This window comes from Aphanomyces invadans (genome assembly GCF_000520115.1).
Source record: "Aphanomyces invadans strain NJM9701 unplaced genomic scaffold supercont1.27, whole genome shotgun sequence".
Classification (NCBI taxonomy): domain Eukaryota; phylum Oomycota; class Saprolegniomycetes; order Saprolegniales; family Verrucalvaceae; genus Aphanomyces; species Aphanomyces invadans.
Genome location: NW_008580172.1, coordinates 641,174 through 656,142, shown reverse-complemented (window position 1 = coordinate 656,142; position 14,969 = coordinate 641,174). Strand labels below are relative to the sequence as shown.

Here is a 14,969-nt window from a genome sequence, read left to right as displayed (position 1 = left end):
TCCTCGGCAGAACAGGACGCCGACGGACGGGATGCGCAGGAGGACCCGAGTCGATTCCACTCCCCAGTCCAGACTCGACGGGATGTCGTACGTCGGTGCAGTGTCCTCTGGCGACGTCCACGGGGTGCCTTGGTATCGATCGCCCAGGAACCGCCAAAACACGCCATCGTACCTACGTGTGCATTGATCATGGAAAGTCGTCGCATGGATCGTTCGCACCATCCATAGGCAAACGACGACGGGTGCCAGTCGTTCAGGTCAACGTAGCCGTCGGTCGAAGCGTTGTGTGGCTGCGGCAAGACCCTCGTCGCATTCCACGTCCCCACTGCGGTCGAACACTAAGAGTTGGTCTGGAGAAGGCGTGGCAATGTGTACCTGGCGGGACGTCGACGTAGGTCGGCGCATCGATCGCGGACTGTGCGGCGACGCACCAATGCGACAGGTTCGAGTACGACGAGCACGTGGTTGTCTGCGCCGCGGCTCCACCGCTCTCAAGCAACGCGACTTGATCCTGGCACTCTTGGACGGTCGCGAACGCCGCGCATCCTTCGACGTCGATGCCATGAAAGCATTCGACGTGGCGCATGGAGTTTCGCCGGACGGCGTACACCACCACGGGTGGGTTCGATACGGGCGCACACACGAATGGCGTCGGCGTGTGCTGCAACGACCACATGCGGGCGACCTTGGCGCACCAGTGCCCTGGATTCGAATACCCTGGTTCGCCCCACATCGTGTTGTAGACGCGGCCGCAGCTGAGCGGCGCCAGTGCCGCGGCCTTGGTCAGGTTGCGCAACGTGGCGTCGCACACCGTCAGGTTCGGGAGCCACAAACAATTGTACTTGTTGGAGCTCCAGCATTCCGCGTCGTTGTCCTTGTTGACTCTTGCAACGAGGATGTCGTCGCCAGCACCGGCCGTGCAGCGCCACGGCGGCCACATGATGGACGGAGTTAGGTCAAAGTAGGCTGCGGCCACAGCGCACCAGTGGGTGGGGTCGAAATACCCGGCGTGTCCGAAGAATTTGACACCATCGATGCCACACCGAAGCGTTTGAAGCGATCGTGGCGTGTAAAACTGCATCGCGTCGGCGCACGCTGCCACGGACGGGAACGTCTGGCATTCGGCCCAGCCACTTTGGAGACACTCGACGTCGCCAGTCGCGTTGGCCAGCCGGACCGCGACGATCGCCGCTTGTTCAGACGACGACGTTCTGACGCCACAAACGAAAATGAGCCAACAATGCGGGCCTCAAACACATTCAGGTGCGATAGGTACGACTTACGGAGATGCGACGCAATGCCACGACGTGCGGTCCATGAGGCGCCGCGTGTACCCGCACCACGTGGACGCATCGACAAGGGATGCGTCGGAGCATGTGTAGAGCGACGTTGGGTTGACTGCGGCCGTGGCGCTGTAGCACGCGTCGACATGGGCAAACGTTGAGCAGGGGGCGACTGCGGTGGGGCTGGCTGGCCCTGTTTGGTTGGCCACGCATTGAATCGTGTTGCGATCCGCGACGCGCACCAACAGAACGCTCGATGCCGTGGCGTTGCCTGGGAAGAGAACGCATTGCCACTGCGACGCGGCCACGGTCACGTGCCACGGCGCCGTCGGCTCGACCTCGCACGACGTGGAAAAGTTGGTCGCGACGTAAAACTTGTGGCCAGCCATCCAATTCGTGTACACGTAGTCAAGGTTCGAGTAGAACGATGACGTCCAAGCGTCGAGGATCGGCCACCTACGAGAAATACACAGCTCATCCACCATGCGGGACACGCAGCCATCATCGTAGCCATCAACTCGCCGAGATGTTGACGATGCCATCTGAATGGACGACGTACACGAGGCCGTGCGAGTGCCACCGCACCAGCATGTCGTTCCAAAACCCGAGCAGCAGCGCGCCGTCGACTCCCTCGCGTGCCTCGAACAAATCGATCAAACGAAACCCATCTATTCCACCGACGATGAACCATCGGGCGTGTGCACAGCGACGGTACCTGTCGGGTACGTCGCCAAGATCGGGAACGACTTGATCCAAGTCAGGAGGGCATCCCAGTGGCGCATGCATCCTCCAAGGGGGCACGACGCAGTGTACAACGGGCCAGACACCCCCGAGAACGTCGTGATCGTTTGGCCCATTGCAGCAGCGCATGCTTGGTCCTCATGCACTTGGAATGCTTTCAACGCCTATGCAAACCCCGCGTGTCGGTATCACGTAGCGCACAAACCAACCGTACGTGTTCAATCCACGGGCTCGTGAGCTGCTGGAACGTGCGAGCGCCGCACAATTGCACCGACGTGCCTGTGCACGTCGACGCAGAGCACATCACGTCCATCGCTTTCGCCACCGCCGTTGCAACGAACGCTGTCGGCGACAGACCAAAGTTGGCTTGCATTTGAGCCACAAACGAGTCACAACAGCCACCTGCGCCCATTTCGTGAGCACCGCGAGCCCGGCAGAGGCGCACGACAATCGCAAAAGTCGCGTACCCGATTGACTGAGAAGTCTGTCCATGGCAGGCAAGAAAGTGTCGCGAAAGCACGGTCTCCCTGCATGTGGAGCACCCATCACGGCTCGGCGCTGTCGAAGCGCGGCGTACCTGCGGCATACATGGGGCATATTTTCGTCGTGTAGTCGTCCTGGTCGGGCGACGAGGTTGTGGCGTTCCAATGGACGGCGTGCCAGTCAAATGCAAACACAGAGGCGCACCGGGGATCGTTCAGCATGGCGTCGATCTCGCGTTGGAGGACTACGCCTGGCATGCCCCCCACGCACGTCGAGAGCTCGTCGAAAAAGAAGGACCGGATGAGGCGGGGAACGTGGGGTTCAAGGGTCGTGTTGACGTAGCTCAAGTAGAGCAGGTCCGGCGTGGTTTGGAGCGGCGACGCCAAGTCGTATGCAGGGCATACCCCATACGAAGTCAGGTAGTCAAATCCGCCTACACCGCGATCGTGGCATGCGACGTCGTCCCGAGTAAACCCACCGACGAGTGAAGAGGACGTGCCGGTGTCGTCCGTGTCTTCCATTCGCGGCCACGACGAGGTGGGAAAAATCAGCGCACTTGGCTCAATCGGGATCGACCGCTCGGCATCCTGCAACGTTGGCGGCGTCGCCACGCATGGTAGCAACGTGTACGTCATGTAGAGAGTGATTTGGCCCGTCGGCGCGGTGTACACACTCACGCCGACAAACGGCGCGACCTGCGGGTCCAACCCCGGGTAGAACTACGTCAAAGGCGTCCGTCAGCGCACTAGGGCCAATGTGGGGAGGCATTCCATGCACACAAAACCAAAATGCATGGCTGGCAATCGTCACGCTCGTCGAAAGGCAGCAAAAACGTCGTCGAGCGCACGCCAGACAACTTTGGCCATTCCAACACGTCAGGGGGGGAGGTCATTGTACCGCGGCCAAGAGCGTCGTTCGCAGGAGCTCTTGCGTCAGGACGAAAAACCAAGCAAAGACAAGCGTCCTGTTCGTGGCGGCAGAAGTAAACACCAGCGTGGTAGGAAGCTGGACGTTGGCAACGACATCTTGAATCACGCTGCGCCCGAGGCGAACGCTCGGGTACGTCAGCGTACTTTGCTACACATCAGCAGCGTTGGCTCTCGTGGCGCGAGGGCGGCGTACTGGAAGCGACTGGACGCCAAGAGGGCACTGGAACATGGCCAGGCACGAAAGTCCTTGCATGTACAAGCCCCACGCATGGAGCATGGCCATGGCCAGCGCTGCACCGTCGGCGGCTTGGTTCCCAAGGAAGCGAGTCGCCGTCGACGCATTCGAAGCCTGTCGAACGAATCAGCCGCAGCGTCGAGTTTGAACAGCTTGAACCTGCGCCAGCGACTCGTGAAAGCACGCGTCGAGGCCGTCGAGAATCGACAAGTGGGTCAAGAACTCGTTTTCTGCAAGTGTCGCAAAGTAAGCGCGCCCCCACGGAATCTTTGCCCCAAGCGCGGTCGTGGTCCAAATCTGGCGAGGCAAGCACCCCATGACGAATTCGCGGCAGACGGGCTGGTCGCGGCACGCGGCGAAGTGCTGCTGGCACGACGAACACCACGCTGTGGATGGTCAGCGCACCGTGTCAGCAGCGACGTACGTACTGTGGACGGGGACAAGGGCGTGCGTCGGGTCTGTCGAGGCTACGGCGTTCGACAGAGTTAACACCACCACGTTGAGGCCGACGATCGAATGCGACGCTGCCAGTCGGTGCGGTTGCGCGATTTGAATCGAAACGTGGACGGCAGCGCCTTGTACACTCTCCACACACACGACGACGGCGGCGGCGGCGCGACTTTCATCGGTGGTGGGGCTGACTGACTGCACCTGCTCGAGGTACAGGCACACTTGCAGCGTGTCCAGCATCACGTCGGGCGGTGTATAGAACGTCCAGTGAGTGACATGACTCGACGACACGATCGCGGCCACCGCGTCGTCGTTCATGGCCATGCGGACGTCGCTGCGGGACGACATCTTGTCTAGGAACAGGAGCGACAGAGTGCATCACTGCGTTGCTCGGCACGAAAACCAACAGGAGGCAGGTAGACGTCCCCGCGCAGTCCATCCAAACACGCCGTCGAACGCTCCCACTCGAACGCGCCATCACGTACCGAGAAAGAATGGATTCTGGCCAAACTCGGCCGCCGCCGAGATTTGAAACATCACGTTGGGCGGAGGCCCGTACGACGGAGACTGCAGGGCCAAGTACTGGTACCGCTTGGGTGGTCGAGAAAACGTTGTCGTGTGGATGATGGCATCGCACCCGATGAGCGGTGGACGAAGCCCTGGCGACGACACACCAGGGTACATGGTCGTTGGTGGCGGCGTGGCCGCTTGCCATCGCAAATGGACCACCGCCGACTGATTCACGTTGGGCGTAACGAACCGATCGACGTGGAATGGCCATGCCGACGATCCCAAGAATACACCAAGGCCTATGGTCGTGCGATCAGCATCGCATGGTCCAGAATGACACGAATATGGCCACGGGGTGGGCATGGCGGATGGTGCCAACGAGACGGTTCAACCATCCGCGCCTCAGTCGACTCGACCGACCGCCGACGCACCGTTCGTTTGAGCCTGGGTCGCGCACGCAATCTCAAACGCGACTTCGACCGTGGGGACTTCAGTCCCCGCTACGACTTGGACGTGGTGCACCCGAACGTCGCTCTCCCTGGGGAAATGCACCGATTCGTGACCATCTCGACATTGTGGCGGTCCCTGGCAAGATCACCACCAGCAAGGGCCGCCTTGTGTTGGATTCCAAGCACAAGGGCCATCGAGACCATTTCCAAGCCATGCACCACACACACCACGTACATGACCCCGAGCGGCGCGACTGTTGCCACGATGGCCCGACCAAGCCAATACGACACAAACGAGTTGTACACCGGCACTTGCACCTCCACGTACACCATCGCGACAACTGGCGGCGACTACCGTCCGAGTCAAATGTCCGGCCATCATGCCCAGGAGAAGAAAGGATTGGTACCGTTTGCACTATCGGCGGAAGAAGCGACATGCGTGGTGCCAAGTTGCAGTACAATGGAGTGTCGACCAGGCCCAGCTGCGTGCTCATTTCGACCGTGAGCCCCATGCTCGTCACCGCGTCGACCCGTGCGACCAGCGGAAACAGCACAGTTCTACGGTGGCCTCAAGTAAAATCGACGCTCGAATCGATGCGCCGAGGACAGTGGACGACAGGGTTTGTTTGGCTACATCTTGGGGGCATTCGTTGTACCTTGTCGTGGTCGTGTTGGCGGACAGAGTTGAGTTGGGAATCTCGACGTAGAGCGGCAAGCCCGACGACGGATGGCTAGAGAGAGACAGCAGCATGGTGAAGTCACTTGAACCAGAGCCATGGCGTTTTGGGATGAACATGAAATAGGTGGACCACCCCGAGGACGTACGTTTGAATGGCCACGGGGAGAGATGCATATTGCAATGCCCGCATCACGAGCGGCATTCCCTTCGTCCACATCGACACATTCCACGGGCAGCTCAAGGTCAAGTTGAGAAAGGACTGCATGGAACTCGAGTACGACGGTAAAGGCACTGGCTGCCACGACGTCACGTCATCGATGGACATCGCGAGCAGGGCCATCGTCGGCTAAGCAATGTAAGGTCGCCCGTGAGTCTAGACTGTGTCGACTCACGGCCCGCAACACTTGGATACACGAGATCGCGTTTGTTGTTGAGAGAACAAAATGGAGCCCACACTGACGAAACAAGATCGAAGAGCATGGAAACGTACGTTGGACTGAGATAGATGGGACCGAAGCTGGCCCATCGATTGCTGCAGAAACTGGTGGACAAGCGTGTGCGTGCGGTCGACGGCTGCGGCGACGTCGACAACGAAGACGGACGATGCCATCCGATACACCTCGGAACGGATCGACACCGGCGCGTGAACGATAAACGTGTGTGGCCGCAGGGCCAGGTGACCATCAAACGTGTCGAAAAGTGCAAACGCCAAGAACTGGGCGTCGATGCCGTTGCATGGCCGGGAGGTGGCCGTGGTCGCATCAAGTGTGAGGTTGTCGATGTGGCAGGTTGCCGCCAGACGCAGGGTTACGTACGGCTGGCGCTGCAGCGACGAGTATGCAGGCGTTGTGCCGATCGTAATGGGGTCCCTCGCATTGGATGACGGAAACAAGACCACCGACTCCTTGAGTGTCGCCAAGGACAAGTTTGCACCCAGCGATGGCTGAAAGAGAGTCGAATGCAGCGCAGTCCAAATCTCCTGGCGTTGTGCCTCGACGGATGCAGGCATGCCTTGCTCAACTCGGCATGACGCTGAGCACGCCTATTGTTTGGAAACGGCACCAAGAGAAGGAACGTGAGGCTGGACGAGGGTTGCAGCGACGTACCGGGAAGGACGTAATACATGGAACCAACGCGTCGTCTGCGGACGCGCCGCCGTAGATCTCCCCCACGACGACGTTGGCACTTGTGCCTGAGATGCATCGCCACACAGTATCCAGCGTGAATTGCACGTCGACGACAAGTGGACTCGGCATTGTAGCGTTGACGGCGGACGTGTGCACCGCGAGGACATCGATGGTAGGTAGCGGTTTCTGTGTCAACGTCGATAGCGCGTTGAAGATGATCGGCTTGGCGTCGACGAACTCATTGAACGAGATATCGCTGCCTAGCAAGAGGGATACGTTGTACGTCACGGGCGGAAGGATCACCGCTTGCAGGGGCAACGTCTCTGCGCGGCACACCTCAAACTCGCTGAGAGAGATGTCGCGGGGACCAGAAAGCGCGTTCAAATCTCCGCTCCAACCTGCCACAAGGTACATCCAGCATGCGAGGACACCAACGAAGCGCTTCACAGCGTCCGGCATGGTCCACGACCTTCCCTTGACGACTTCAACCTTGAATCTTTTGTGGAAAAATCTTTTCACGCAAATATCCTTTCCCTGGGAGATTCGAGGAAAATACTATATATGTACTACTGTAGTATATGAATAGTATGTACAGTAGTCCCCCAAGGTTTGCGAACAGGTATAAATTAATACCTTGCTCAACTTAATAACTGCATCCAATGGTCTCTTAAAATGAATTCTTGTTTGTTCTTTGTTTCTTTAATTGCCTTCAGAAACGTATATTCTTGAAGTGTTGCAAAACTTGGGGGATCACTGTAGTAGAAATATTTCCTACTACTGTACAGTGTACTCCAGTGTCCACGGGACAACGGAATAGTAAGTACTAACTACTACTCAAGGTAACCTTTCATTTAGTACTACTATCAACAAGTGTGACTGAGTAGTAGTACTACATCCTTGGGAGCCATTTCGTCAAACCAGGTGAAAACACGAGGTCGTCGACATGGCGGTTCTGGGCCGCACGTGGGTTTTTTTACAGCTGTATTGCACTTGGATTGGATAAAATTCTATTGACCGACCAATCAATTGCAAAAAACGTGTTCCACCCAGACCCAAAATCCCAATGGACCGGCGGTTGTCTTTGTTGACGGCGATTGTCCCAGGTGGTTCATTTGACTTTTGTATGGATACATTGGGATGTCGCCCAAAACTGGGCAAAATCTCCCAGCAAAGTCGAGGTGACTTCACATATGAAAGATTTTCGAAGTGAAATTGATTGGAGTTTGGTGAACCGTGCGTGATATTGCATTCGGATGGGCTGCTGCTTCTCCAAGGAAGACGAAGGCGGGTTCGAAGCCAAGGAGCGCCTCCTCCCCAAGGGAGCCAAGTACGTGCTGCTCGCATGAGGGCATGCTGTGAAGGAAATGCCATCGTCTCATGTTGTGTCTCCAGTAGAGAAGTGAGAGCCCGTGAGGCACCCAAGGCACGGTCGATCCCCGCGCCGTATGAGGCCCCTCAACTCCCCAAGACAGTCCAGTCCCCTTCCCCCGAAAAGGAACAACAAGTTGCCAATTCTGTTGAAGCTGCTGCCAAGGTGCCAACGCCTGCCGCCGCCGCGGTTACGAAGGAAGTGGTTGAAGTCGCTGCTATTGTGACTGCGGCTGCCCCTACTGGCGTCGCAACAGTTGCCGCCCCTGTCGTCGCTGCAGTCGTCGACGAAGTCAGCCCTGCTTCGCGAAAAGCCACCGCTGAAGCTGCGGTCCTCTCGCCCAAAAAGCCAGCTTCGCGCAAGTCCTCTGCGGACAATACGGCATCACCCAAGGCTTCTGCCTCGCCCAAGAAACCACGAAAAATGTCCTTGGTTGAAGTGCCTGAACCTGCACCCGTCGCTTCTCCTGTCATCGAAGAGGTCGAAGCTCCCGTCTTCGTGGCTGCTTCACCCAAGAAACCAGTGTCGCGCAAGTCTTCGGTCGACCCTCCATCCGTCACGTCGTCACCAAAAAAGCCCTCGTCTCGTAAATCTTCTGCAGGCTCGGCTGAACCCAGCGAGTACGTCGTAGTTGAGGCCCCAGTCGAGTCACCAAGGAAGGCGTCATCTCGAAAGGCGTCGATGGAAGTTGCCGTTGAATCGCCCAAGCATCCCGTGTCTCGCAAAACGTCGTTAGTCGAAGTGGCTGAACCTGCACCAGTGGAAGATGCCGCAGTTGCCGAACCCGAGCCCGTGGAAGCTGCTGAAATCGCAGAAGTTGACGAACCCGCGCCCGTGGAAGACGCTGCTGAAGCCGAGCCCGTGGAAGTTGCTGAAGATGCTGCTGAAGCCGAACCCGTGGAAGATGCTGCAGTTGCTGAAGCTGAGGCCGTGGAAGATGTTGATGTTGCTGCTGAAGCTGAGCCCGCGGAAGAGGCTGCAGTTTCTGAAGCCGAGCCCGCGGAAAATGCTGAAGTTGCTGAAGCCGAGCCCGTGGAAGATGAAGTTGAAGAACTCGCCCCCGTAGAAGTTGCTGAAGATGCTGCTGAAGCCGAGCGTGTTGAAGTTGTCGAAGGTGTTGAAGCCGAGCCCGTGGAAGTTGCTGAAGTTGATGAACCCGTCGTCGAAGAACCTGTTGTAGCTGCACCTGCACCCGCCGTCGAAGCGATCAAGGACGAAGCTGCGGAAGCAGGTGATTCCGGCAAGGATGACGACGAAGGTCCTACCGACGCTCCCAAGTCCAAAAAGAAGAAGAAGAAGGGTAAGAAGAATCGCGGCAACTAAGCGGCAACAACGATAGTTTTAACCGCATTTTTAACATCACCATCAACAACGAACGCTTGAAGCGTTGTGCTTATCCATGTCGCACTAGAATCGGCTTACTCTTCGTTACGTGAATGCACTGCGTCCCTCGGTCCAGCCTTGCATGCGACTCACTCCTTGCCATACACCGTCTCATACCCTGCCACGAGATTGGTAAAAGTCGCAACCGCGAAAAAAAATATTTTGGTCCATCGTGTTCGTGCAGATTTCAAAATTACATTAACAGTAAGCTCCAAAATTGATTTCACGAAAGCTGGAGTATGCGCTGTATTATATTTCAGGGTGCTTAAACCGTACAAAAATACAAATTCCAAATGAACTTGTATATAGATAGTATCTAATTCTACATCCATGCATTCGGGAGCAATCGATCGATTGCTTCAGGTGGCTCGCACGGCCCTCGTCGTATTGGAACAAAGTTACATCGCATATCGACCGAAAGCGAGCGTTGTCACCCTCAAAGGAGAACTCTACACGTGCACACAGATTCCACGTATGGAAGCTCTCGGCAACTACTTGAGAAAGCCTCTAACATTTGATGTTCAAGGTGATAATCCGGATACGTACTGTCCGATGATTCCGGAATCGACGAAGAGAAAGGCAAAGTTGGCCATGGATGAAGCTTTGGCGATGACTCGAGGCAACGCCGCGCAGGCCGTCCTGACGAACAGGACACTTCTCTGCATGGTGTTCGACTACCAAGACGGTTTCTTCGGTGACCTGATGCCGCGAGTGGAGGAATGGAAGGCGATGCACCGGGAATTCAGCGACTACGTGCTTCCGCCACGATATGCTGCCATCTTGGGGTCGTCGTCAAAGCTCAAGGTTTCGGGTGGTTTCGATCTCGGCATCAACTGGCTTGGACTGGATCCTCGATTCCTCCTACATATCTCGATTCTGGAAGATGACCTCGCCCTCGTCAAGCGGTGGCTGGCCTGTCGAGGACGCCAGTACCTCACTCCCCGAGCATTTGATTGCGCCGCCCGGTATGGTCGAATGGACATCGTGCAGTTTTTTCACTCCATGCAGCTCCCATGCACGAAACAGGCGATGATTTGCGCAGCGTGCTATGGGCATGCTGACATTGTCTACTTTTTGCACAAGTACCGAACCGAAGGCTGTACTTCAGAAGCAATCGACTACGCCGCCGAACACGGCCATTTGGACATCATCCGGTTCCTCCACACCCACCGCAGAGAAGGATGCACGTACGCGGCGATGAATGTGGCTGCGAAGAACGGCCACCTCGACGTTGTGGACTTTCTCCACCGAAATCGCGCCGAAGGTTGCTCGGAAGATGCCATGGACTTTGCAGCCCTCAACAACCACATGGATGTTCTCGAATACCTCCACACTGAGCGCACAGAAGGCTGCACTATCTACGCGATGAACAATGCCGCTGCGCGTGGACACATCGATGCCGTTCGTTTTCTCGACAAGCATCGAACCGAGGGGTGTACGACGTACGCCATGGATGCCGCTGCCAAGAATGGCCACCTCAATGTTGTCGAGTACCTTCACACCCATCGTACCGAGGGATGCACGTCCAAGGCTCTAGAAGACGCCACGCGGCACGGACATTTGGACATCGTCAAGTTCCTCGTTGCCCATCGCAAGGAAGGCGACGTCAAGCATTGCAAGAGCATCGCGGAGCAGCTTGGCCAATATGCCATCCTCAAGTTTTTGTGCACGGTGGACGCCTCAGTTTAGTTTTATACTTTGCTCATCGCTTCGTGGTCAATGTATTTACACTGTGAAGGAACTTAAAGGACCGTATTTGAAAAGCATTTTAAAATATTGAAACGAATTCCACCGCTGGGGAACGAAATTGCGTATTTTAAATTCATTCGACCTCTCGAACGCAATTCGAAAGTTTGGGCACAATCTCCGTTTGCACCGATGAACGATGCGGCGTCGGGATGGCGGGTGGAAATCACGCAGGAAATGCGCACAGGGAAGATCACGGAGATGTACGTGAGCTATACCAAGCGGAATCGTTGAGTTGACGTCGGTTCACGGGTGCTTAGGTTTGTCGAACTCCTTCGTTTGTCCGGAGAGAGCGACCGGCAAAAGGTGTGGCAGTCTGCTGCCAAGTTTGAACTGAATTTGTGGATGCAGTGCACCGATAAGGTAGATCGCGTGGCACCGTAAGTTGCACGGTTCATGGGCACGCATGTAGATGACGTACTGGACGAAACTCGAGAAAAAAGTGGCGGGACTAAAGAAGAAACAAGCTCCGTCCGACGCTGCGCCTGCTTCGATTCAACAGCCGTCATCGATCCCAACCCCCGCGCCTGCTCAATACGCAAATCCCATGGCAGCTGCACCTAACATGCAGTACAATCAAGCCATGTTGATGCAGCAGGCTGAACTGCTAAAAAAACAGCAAGAGCAGCAACAACTGGCTGCACTCAATCTTGCACGGCAACAGCAGGCGCAACACGCCCAGGCTGTCGCTGCAGCCCAGGCCCAAGCAAAGGCTGCGACCGAAAAACAGCAGCTCCAAGAACAGCAGAGACTGCATGCCTTGAACCTGGCGAGACAACAGCAGCAGCAATCGGCCGCGCGAGCGGCTGCCGCCGCCGTCCCCGTAGTCCCTCCAAGCACACCCCTCATGGTGCGAAAAGTCTAGATGTAGTAGGCTTCACACCACTTGACGTTGTAGGCCGGCCAAACGCAGGTGCTCCATCAACTACAACAGCAGTTCCAGCAACAGAAACAAGCTGTGCTCACGACACAGCACAACGAACTCCAGCGCTTACGACAGGCCCAGCTCGTCGAGCAGAGCCAACTGACCAGCATGCACTCGACGCAAAATACGCCTCCCGAGACACGTCGCCTTCAAGTTGCCCAGCTGCAGCAGCAACACATTCTTGCCCAAAACAAACTGAGCCAGGAGCACAAGGCCAAGACGGAAGAGCTGCTGCGACGCCACCAGCAGATCCTGACGGCCAAGCTCCACGCGAACGCCGCGACGTCTCCACCGGTGGCCGCACCCACAACGATCCCACCGCAAAACCAAGTCACGAACGCCCAAGTCGAAGCAGCCAATGCCGCCCAGGTCCGCGCCCGTGCGCTAGCACGCCAGAATTCGTTACTCCAGCAAAATACCTCGGCGGTAAGCGATTATCCGTTCCTGGTGTTTAGCCGTCGTGACACATGCTGCATGATGGCTGGTATACAAAAATGAATCGTGCCGCGCATGCCTATGTCGCGCTCGTTTGCTAGACTGCTCCAACACAAGGATCGTGACGTGGTCTATGCTATCCAGGTGGCTCCTGCGACACCAGCAGCCCCCGCCGCAGTGCCAGTGGCGGCGGCCACTCCGTCACCAGTCGCCGACTCCCAGACGAACGCGTATTGGGAAAAGCTGAAGCAACTCAAAGCCAAGTACTGGAACGATTTGGAACTGGCCCAGCGTGAGTTTACCAGGCTTGTGGCTCAGAAACCTGCGGCAGGCGCGACCGGCGCCGCCGCGCAACAGGCTGTTCAAACCCACGAACGATTCAAGATGTTTCTTCAAAATATCAAGCGCATCACGAACTTGCTGTCGCAGGACCCGTCGAAAACAACGACAAACAGCATCGAAGTGCTGGCGAAGGTCGAGCAGCACATTGAGCGCCAGGTTCTGCCTGCGGTTCTCCGCGTCAATACCGACATGGCGAAAAAGGGCGTAAGGGCATCGATTCCTGGTTTGGCAGACCTAACTTTCCAATGTGAAGGAGAACAAGGTCGAGCTGTCAAAGCCACCAACCACCAGCACACCGTCCAAGGCTGCGGCGGTCGACACGGCGCAGCGCCAAGCCGCGACGGCGATGCAAAGCGCAGCCCCAGTCGATGCGGTGAGCCCGAAGCCATCTCGACTACCTCCGCGACGCCTCACGAATTCGTAGGCCCGAGAATTGCAATTGAAAAAGACCGAGCAAGTCAAAGCTGAACACGCAGCGCGAGCAACATCTCAAGCGGCTGCAGCGCTCAAGACCGAGCGCGAGCGCAAGGAAGCCGAGACCAAGGCGTTGGCTGAAACGTTGAAACTGCATGCCAACAAGGACGTGGTGCTCACGCCAGCCCAGCGAACGTCGTTGGAAGACCAAGCCAGACGACTCAGTGTCCAAGCGAAGGACCTGGTCAAGCAACAGGCCTGCGTGACGTCGCCGACCAGTCGAGCGGCTCTGGGCCAGCAAGCCATCCTGTGCAATGAGGAAGTTGCACGCATATCCCAGCACCTGGCGCAGTCGAAAGCAGCCGAAGTGCGGCAACGACAGGGAGACTTGAAAAAGTTTGCGTCGATTGTCCAGCCACTCCCTGCCGCGACGTCAGTATCCGATCGGCTTTTGCATGCTGTACGTACATACGCGCGCGAAAAGCCCGAAGTGCTGGCGCAAGCGGTCCCTACCTTCGCCGAGCTCAGTCTTGCGATCGGTGCGACCATCGCCACGAGCTTTGACTAGACCGCTTGTAAGAACGCCCAACGAGGTCGTTGCCTCTACTCTGCCTTCATCTCCACACATTCACGGACCGCACTGTTCTTCTAGCTCCCATTCTCTCGCCTCGCATCGTCCCAGTGGGCACCCTGGGAGCAACTCGACGTGTGCATGGCGAGCAAATTCGCCCAGCCTAGACGATCCATAAGGTACGACATCCCCCGCTTGCGGGGCAGTCGCCGCACCACAGTCCGTGGTCCATGTGTATGGTACTTGGACCATCCAACGGGTCTCGACCGTCCCACGGTTTGCAACAGTGTCACGAGCAGCCCGTGGGTCGATGCGCGAGACAACCATCCTGTGGCGCAAAAGAGGGCGGTGGTACATGCAGCCTATCCCCCGCGAACACATCGGGCACATGCCAGCCCCGTCAAGTAGTCCATAGGTAGGTCGAGGAGAATCGCACGGACGGCTCGCTGCAGGGAGCACAACCCCAACTGCTCCCACAACGCATACACAGTACAGTGTAGTTGGCAAGAGTGTCAACACCATGGCGCGTCAGCCGCACCCAGTCCTGCCTCATACAGCCGCAGTCTGCTCCGCGCGGGAACCTTCCGCGGCGGCCGCATCGCAGTTGCAACAAGGCCGAGAAAATACTACTAGTAAAAAAATATCCGTGAATTCCATCACTTCCACGAAATTCAACAATGAACGAAATGTTTTTCTCGTATTATTTTGATTCGATGGGATCCACGATATTGTGCCCCATCGGAACGACTAGCTTCCACTCGCAAGGCTAGCCAAAAGGCCGCCAGGACAACGACGACTGAAGGTGTGTTGTCGGCTGGACGCAGTGTTCACGTGCACTGTGTCGTTCATGCGAACTCGGTGTGCCCTCGTGGATTTTTGTGCACTTTTCAGTGAAATA

The 14,969-nt window shown here is 57.0% G+C and overlaps 4 protein-coding genes across 4 annotated transcripts; 3 read left to right on the top strand and 1 right to left on the bottom strand.

Moving 5' to 3' along the window:
• Positions 1-258: 258 nt before the first annotated feature.
• On the bottom strand, positions 259-7,345 carry H310_10725 (hypothetical protein; the record flags this gene model as incomplete). Its single annotated transcript, XM_008877173.1, has 21 exons — positions 259-350; positions 376-1,211; positions 1,284-1,739; positions 1,843-1,951; positions 1,999-2,188; positions 2,239-2,426; positions 2,492-2,551; positions 2,602-2,940; positions 2,986-3,226; positions 3,405-3,584; positions 3,630-3,785; positions 3,831-4,057; positions 4,100-4,474; positions 4,607-4,930; positions 5,063-5,169; positions 5,316-5,431; positions 5,488-5,638; positions 5,737-5,811; positions 5,906-6,105; positions 6,250-6,801; positions 6,866-7,345. 21 exons carry the CDS (start codon positions 7,343-7,345, stop codon positions 259-261), a joined length of 5,454 nt encoding a protein of 1,817 aa, XP_008875395.1.
• Positions 7,346-8,088: 743 nt separating this feature from the next.
• On the top strand, positions 8,089-9,657 carry H310_10724 (hypothetical protein). Its single transcript, XM_008877172.1, has 2 exons — positions 8,089-8,213; positions 8,282-9,657. Exons 1-2 carry the CDS (start codon positions 8,140-8,142, stop codon positions 9,576-9,578), a joined length of 1,371 nt encoding a protein of 456 aa, XP_008875394.1. The 5' UTR covers positions 8,089-8,139; the 3' UTR covers positions 9,579-9,657.
• Positions 9,658-10,580: 923 nt separating this feature from the next.
• Positions 10,581-11,438, top strand: H310_10723 (hypothetical protein). Its single transcript, XM_008877171.1, has 2 exons — positions 10,581-10,603; positions 10,647-11,438. The coding sequence occupies exon 2, from the start codon at positions 10,668-10,670 to the stop codon at positions 11,325-11,327; it is 660 nt and encodes a 219-aa protein (XP_008875393.1). The 5' UTR covers positions 10,581-10,603; positions 10,647-10,667; the 3' UTR covers positions 11,328-11,438.
• A 39-nt stretch (positions 11,439-11,477) lies between these two features.
• Positions 11,478-14,112, top strand: H310_10722 (hypothetical protein). The gene is made up of 6 exons (XM_008877170.1): positions 11,478-11,587; positions 11,645-11,747; positions 11,797-12,234; positions 12,283-12,735; positions 12,889-13,290; positions 13,340-14,112. Exons 1-6 carry the CDS (start codon positions 11,517-11,519, stop codon positions 13,508-13,510), a joined length of 1,638 nt encoding a protein of 545 aa, XP_008875392.1. The 5' UTR covers positions 11,478-11,516; the 3' UTR covers positions 13,511-14,112.
• The last annotated feature ends 857 nt before the right edge of the window (positions 14,113-14,969 follow it).

What these genes read in the sequence shown, in the direction of transcription:
- H310_10724 (XM_008877172.1), top strand. Translation starts at nt 8,140, where the DNA reads ATGGGCTGCTGCTTCTCCAAGGAAGACGAAGGCGGGTTCGAAGCCAAG. An exon ending in CTCCTCCCCAAGGGAGCCAA is followed by an intron (nt 8,214 to 8,281) that starts GTACGTGCTGCT and finishes TGTCTCCAGTAG; the next exon opens with AGAAGTGAGAGCCCGTGAGG.
- H310_10723 (XM_008877171.1), top strand. Translation starts at nt 10,668, where the DNA reads ATGATTTGCGCAGCGTGCTATGGGCATGCTGACATTGTCTACTTTTTG.
- H310_10722 (XM_008877170.1), top strand. Translation starts at nt 11,517, where the DNA reads ATGAACGATGCGGCGTCGGGATGGCGGGTGGAAATCACGCAGGAAATG. An exon ending in ACAGGGAAGATCACGGAGAT is followed by an intron (nt 11,588 to 11,644) that starts GTACGTGAGCTA and finishes ACGGGTGCTTAG; the next exon opens with GTTTGTCGAACTCCTTCGTT. An exon ending in GGATGCAGTGCACCGATAAG is followed by an intron (nt 11,748 to 11,796) that starts GTAGATCGCGTG and finishes GCACGCATGTAG; the next exon opens with ATGACGTACTGGACGAAACT.